Source organism: Halyomorpha halys, unplaced genomic scaffold (genome assembly GCF_000696795.3).
Source record: "Halyomorpha halys isolate HHAL.00 unplaced genomic scaffold, Hhal_1.1 Scaffold547.1, whole genome shotgun sequence".
Lineage (NCBI taxonomy): Eukaryota > Metazoa > Arthropoda > Insecta > Hemiptera > Pentatomidae > Halyomorpha > Halyomorpha halys.
In genome coordinates this window covers 494552-501510 of record NW_027111872.1, presented here as the reverse complement: position 1 = coordinate 501510, position 6959 = coordinate 494552, and the positions used below count along the sequence as shown (strand labels likewise).

At 29.0% G+C, this 6959-nt stretch overlaps 1 protein-coding gene across 5 annotated transcripts in view; it reads left to right on the top strand.

Annotated features, from left to right (window-relative positions):
* mino (glycerol-3-phosphate acyltransferase mino) overlaps positions 1-6959 on the top strand; it is a 138619-nt gene that overhangs the window by 40085 nt on the left and 91575 nt on the right. For 3 of the 5 annotated variants that reach the window (XM_014426044.3, XM_014426045.3, XM_067049800.1), the window contains exon 2: positions 6533-6686. In XM_014426044.3, the coding sequence (XP_014281530.1) occupies positions 6580-6686 (107 nt within the window). In that variant the 5' untranslated portion in view covers positions 6533-6579. Of the gene's footprint in view, positions 1-1736; positions 1948-6532; positions 6687-6959 lie in introns of those variants that run through there. The other 2 variants (XM_014426050.3, XM_014426043.3) reach the window with 1 other exon arrangement.

The window sequence follows — 6959 nt, the reverse complement described above, 5'->3', positions numbered from 1 at the left end:
AAAAAAAACTTAGGTGCCAGGCTAATATAATAATGTACAGGACAAATAGAAATTAATAACATAGCTAACCATATGTACCAGAGGTACCTAAAATATCTAGGATAAATATAATCTATGAATGTATAGGAAGATGGTCAGGGTTGCGGAGAAAGGAGAAACAAAAATAGTTGTAAACTATTTTTGTTTCTCCTTTCACCACAACCCTGACCATCTTCCTATACATCAATTTTTACGGTCAACTATATATACATATATATAATCTATAAATGGATTTGATAATTAGTTTAAAGAGATAAGGGGAAAATTATTTTTCCTTGGTTGAAAATAGGAACATCTTATTTTAGGAAATTAGAGTAGTAATGATTTTTATACACTGTTGGAAAGCCAAAGATCTTTGAAAAAAATAATATGTAAATATATTATAAATACGAAGAGTGTAATGGAAGATGACGAGAATAATAATAAAATGCTTGTTTTACGATTTGACTTTGAACTGGCGGGCGCATGCCAACTTTTCCGTTTCATTAATGTTTACATGCTACAATAGTTGTTAAATAGTTAGTTTTTTTTTATTTTACAGGAAAAAATAACTTCATAAAATTATTCATGGTATTTTTGATATTGATTCTGTAACAATTCAGTTATCATTGAATGAATGGATAAAAGAAAAATGAAAATGTGCTATTTTTATATTTCTATCATACTTTTTTTCATAAGAAAATTGTTAAGATTGAGTAAATAATATTAAAAGTATTTTTTTTTTAGATTGTTGAAATCGGAGCTAGTCAAATAAAAGGGTCTTATAAAGCCACCTAAAATTTACAATATCTTTCTGATAAGAAGAACCAAAACAAAACAAACTGGCCCGGAATATAAACATTTATTTTGCTGAGATAACAATAGAGAACATAAAGTAAATCAAAATAAAAACTTCAAAAATAAAATAAAGAACAATATTAAAATAAAACTGTCCTTCGAGATAAAAATCTAATGAAATGGAAGAATAAACAAAATTAATAAAAATAAAATAATGCTGGGCGAACTCCGATGGGTCCTGAAGAGATGATGTTCGTCTCGATAGGATTGTTCATATGTTGGTGGGCCCACGTCTATACGGCGGTCTTAACGATTTATGCAGAAAAAGGTCAGGGAAAGATATGTGACCAGCTACACAAAGGCAAGTGGGAGACTGACCTTAATCCGTATAAGTTATCTTATTGCAAGGTAAAATAATCCCTACGAGCTATTGTTCCAAAATTTAAATATTTACTATACAAGTAATAATTATAGCTATGAAGGATCTTTTAAAATAAAAACAAACTTCTAAGGAAAATACAAATGTCATTAAAATGAAAAAAAAAAGTCTATTAACAATATTTACAAATTAATATTAAATATGGTGTTAACAGGGTCATTTGGGAGATTAGTAAGGAAAGGTATTGCCATATTGAATAGTATGGAAATGTCAGCTCTGAAACGTGCGAGATTTAATTTCAATACAAAATAAGGCGGTTAGCGATAGTTGTGTGACGCGCGCAACGCACCAATATTTTTAATCACTGTTTCTTTTATTGCTGCGTCGCTTGGAATATTGCTGTCAAACTAATATAATTGACCTCTCATACTCGATTTATAAGATAACACGATCATGTTTAATTTGGAATATATCCTTAAACTTTGGACATCGATGAAAGTGGGGACACGTGCGTTGTATAAGGTTCACAGTATAAGTGATACAAGAGCTGCTGCCACGACAGGCTGCAAGTGTGGTAGAAGCGTGATTCGATACGTAACGGATCGGAGAGATATCTCAGTCGATATCCACGATCAGGGTTGCCTTTGTGTCGTCGGTAACTGTGGTGCGTTTTGCTCGGGTCGAATGCGTTGAGGAGTTTCAGAACGGCCATTTTCTTTTTCTTCCGCAGGATATCCGCGGACTCTAAACAAGTAAGTAATGCAATATTCAAAAACAAAAATATTTTAACCTACAGTATTAAAAAAACTCTGTTAACCAATCATATTTGAGGAATTTTCTATCAAAAGGAATTATACTCACTTTCGGAATATTATCCTTAAAAATTTAATATGGAAGCATTTCATATAAATAAGTTAAAGTTTTATAAAAAATATTTATCTGCAACACCTATTTAAGAAGAGAAAATTTAATTTTTTAAAATAAACTTAGCTAGTTTTAGTTGTAGAATTATTATTTGTTAAAAATATCTTCACTTTTGAGAATTGGTTAAATTAATTTTTAATAGAAAATTCCTGAAGAGAAAACTGATTTAATTAAAATTAGAATTATTTTAAAATTGAAATACCTAGCAGGCGTTTCGGATCAAATAGAGCTAGTATTAAACAAATATCATCTAGGTTCCATATGTTATACAGAAAAATAAAATATACCCATTATCACTCTACGTCATTTACTAACCCTTCCCTCATTTAAAACCCTTCTATTAAACTACCTTTTACTTCACCAATCTAATCTAATATTATAATAGTACAGATAATTGTAACTACCTTTTTGTTAAAAAAATAAAAACTAACTGACTAAATACATAAATAGTCAGTTAGTTTTTAATTTTTTTCCCTGTATCTAAAATTGTTTATACAACTTTAATATAAGTTGTAATTAAGTGCGGCCACATTGTTTTTGGCCAATATAAGTTGGAAAATAATTATTACCTTCTAAAGGGATCTAATGCCAGAATAATAAACTATTTTTCATTTCATTTCACTATTACCGAATATGCTGGTAAAAAAAAGATTCATTAATGATATTGAAATCTATTTATATAAATATATCTATACACTATTGTTAAAGTTATACTTTTAATTTTGAACATTTATTGACATTCTGTGTTATTGATGCACTAACAGGAATAAAAAAGAAAATTTAAATTTATGCATCACCTTTCTTAGAGTACAAATGAAAGGAAAACCTCATAGCTTAAACTATATATTTATGTTGGTGTGTTTGATTTTATTCTCATCTCTAATCGGAAATTAGAGAAAATTATTCATGTGTAATCAGGGAGAATATACTTCTTGGGACACATTATAAAATTTAATAAAAACAGAAGAAATCATTTGCTGATGAAATTTAAAGCTGTTTCCGTTGAAGATAAGAGTAACTAAATACATAAAAAGACAAAATTGATTTAAAATATCAGTCTCTCTTATTTCAAACTTGGCTTAAATTTTTACTTGTAATAAAAGTAGGGTAAAATAATTTTAAAAAAATATATATGCAAAGACATTTTTTAAAGACTAAAATAAGTCTGAATAATATATATATATATTTTAATTGATTTGAAATTCGTATTGAAAATATTTTGAAAATACCGGGAGACTTAGACCCCTGAAGAAACTTTTACTGGACCCTCAAGTATCCCCAAAATCTGCAGTTATCTGCTGTCACATTTTTAGAAATTACTAAAATAAATTAATAATTAAAATTAATATTCGCTTCATAATCACAAATAGAGTTTCAATTACTTATATATCCAGACATAAAATTTGGAGACATGTTTAACAGCAGAATAAAGGAGAAGAAATGAATATATCATATAATGTATGATCAATTTTACACTAAACTTACACCTAATTGGGATTTGTATTTTTCCTCTTACTCTTCCAGCCTTTTCACGGCTTTAACTACGACTGGATGAACCGATTTTTTTTAAGAGATGGGAGCACTTTCCAATCTGTAAACGGATTTTCTTCTATAACACAATTCAATTCATGCTAATTGCTTTATTTTTTCTTGTAATTATTATAGCATTTACAAATATATCTTAGTAATATCAGTAATTTTAAAAACCCAGGCTTAAGCCTCTTAACCACAAGCAAATAAAAATGAAAAATACGCTATAAGAGATAAATCCCTGAGATTAGTGGTTGCTACCTAGTCCAGGGGCAGCGGGGGTGTACCCCCACTCCATTTGCAGCCCTTCTAGAGCTGCATCTTTTTCTATCGTCTCGATGTATCTATTTTCATGCATTTCTAATTTTTTTTTTTTTTTACTTTTCTCTAATACCAAAGAGGAATAATGGTTTAAAGATTACTTAGATGTAAGATGTATAATAATAGTAATAAGATATATTTTCAGATAAATTTTTGATTTTGTTCTTCAAAATCTAATTCTGTAAGTGTTTCAATTTCTACCGACATCAATAATTAACTATTGTATCTTGAGTCATTCGTACAGGAGTTAGGACACTATAGATCGCGGGGTCCTGGGCCCATGCCAGAGTAAATATGGCACCGGTGTAAAGTAAACTCTGGAAAGCGACCAATACATAGACCGAAACGTTGAAAATTTAATGAAATACATTTATTCTTGAATAAAGAAGATACTTAATAAAATATAACTTGTCATTTTTTGATGACTTGAGAGAAGAATTGAATGTATATTGATAGTGTAGTGTGTATATACATGCTTATACACATACGTGTATATACTTACATATACTCAATACATTATATGTATTATACTTAATAAATACATAATATATTAGGTATAATGTATATACTCGTACATACATATACACTAGGAGCCCTAGATACTATAAGATATGTGGACCCTCCAGATTGAAGATTTCATTTTCTCAACAATAGAATTACTCGACACACTGGTTAAAATCATTATTTTATTTAATATATGAAAAGTAATAAAAAACTATTAACATTTATTCTGATTTATTATAGGAGTTATTGGGCTCCAAATAAACATCGCGAGGCACTGGTCCATGTGAGTGTGAAGATGGCTCCGATATACACATATTGACATATACGCGTTATTTTATTTCGATTTCATTATTATCTCTTACAGTTAATGATGATATCGCGATTCTTATTTCTGACGTTTCTGACAGTTTCGTAATTTTATATGTAATCATTTTATCTTGAGTGCCAATTTATTATTTTCGCCTTGTGTGATATAATAAATCAGCAACGAATGAGGTTATAAAAAACTATAGGCCATTGCGAATGTTGAAGTTTGGTTCGAAATTATATATCAATAGATTCAATTCCTTAAAGTTTCATTTTAAAGCAGTTTCATAACACAAAATACGAACCCAAAGCATTTATAGTTAGTTTGCTGCATTGATCTTAAAGCTCACCAACATTGAATTATGATATTGATAAATAAACGGAATGTAAAATATAATTTTTCTAAAATATTGAAATAATGATTCAAAATATCAACAAAAAAATTCGATATAGCTGACCGCGGTATATTTAATCTTGGAAAGAAGGTAAGGATGGGATTCGAAAGAAAAATATCGACACTAATAACGTTATTAATATCAATATTTTAATGTATCAATAATTTTCTATTATAAAAAATATATGTGGTATCTGATGTTTTTATCCTTAAAATGTAACCAATGATATTTTATCATATATAAAAATGAATGACCGTAACTGAATATGAAGGATTTGGATCGAAATTGGAAAAAATATATTTTTCAAATATTATTTGGCGACGTTTCGCCCCACTTTATAGGGCTTCATCAGGGCTGTCCTGTAGAAAGTCAACAATAGAATCCTCCTAGTGATTGTAATCTAGAATCATCTTACTTAGATCAGATTTACAAAATATATTATAATGTACAGTTGTAAATAGCAATAAATAAATATTAAAAAAAAAAAAAAAAAAGAATCATCTTAATGAAGTTGACAAAACAGCCCTAATGAAGCCCTACAAAGTGGGGCGAAACGTAAGAAAATTAATTGTTAAAAACTATTTTTTGTTCCTTTTTGACCGCACCCCCGACTATCTGCTTCAGATCAACTTCATCCTATCTTTGTTATTATTGTGAAATTCGAAGCTACGATTGGCCCCTAATTAGATCACATTTGGTATATTTTATTAAAAGTTTATATTTTTCTAAAACTAAGACTTCCTTCTTGAATTAGATAAATAATAATTTGTTAAATTAGTGTTTTTGAAAATGTGTAAACGAAATTAAGAAAAAAATATCGATATGACAATAACAGAAACCACATATGGATATTATAATAACTAATATTAAATATTGAAATATTTCGGTATACAGCCTTCTGAGTGACCAAGATAATTGAATACACTGTGATACAAATATTCGACAGACGCTAGCGGTAACTGGCTTCAGTGTTAATCAATATTTATTGTTTCTGTTCGTCTTGTGATTTTGTATATATTATAAGCATCGCACGAAAAAGAGCACTATATCGTACCTAGATATCTATACATATATTAAAATATATTTAATATTTTACTTCACAATGGTGCTAAGTACATTTCCAGTAACTTTTCGAACAGTAAAATTAAAAGTTCTATTTTTTACGAAAATTACAACGTTTCAATTAAAAAGATAGAAAATTTAATCGTATTGTTAGTAAAGTTAGTGAAAATTTATTTAACACCACTGTGAAATAAGTCATAAATTGTGAATAAGAAATGGAACTTTTCACTATTTTTTTTTAATTGACCAAATTAATAGTTTATAATTGTTTAAAAAATATATTTGTATTTCTTAGTTTTCAGTTGCTGTTATGTTGGTGAGGTCCTCGACTGAACACTGAAGATGATGTGGCCAGAAGTGGAGGTTCTCATTTCGACGACCTATGCATCGGCGGGGTACTTCGAGGTCTCCATCGTCTTCGCTTTCTTTGCATGGCTTTTCTCAGAAAGGTAAGAACTAAATGTTATTTAGTTTGAGAAGAGTCGATTTAGATCGAGTTGCAAAGATATGATTATTGGCAGTGTTATTAGAAGTAGATGTATATATAAGCTATTGTCAGGTATCAGGTCATAGTGACTCACTCAGTCAAACGATTCATTGATTAACTGAAAATAAAAGGTTAAAAGTGTCTTGTGAGTAAAGGTCATTTATTAAAAAAGTGGTAGCTGACTCACTAATGAAGAAATAAAGTTAGGATAGGTCGGTAGAGTACGTATATACAT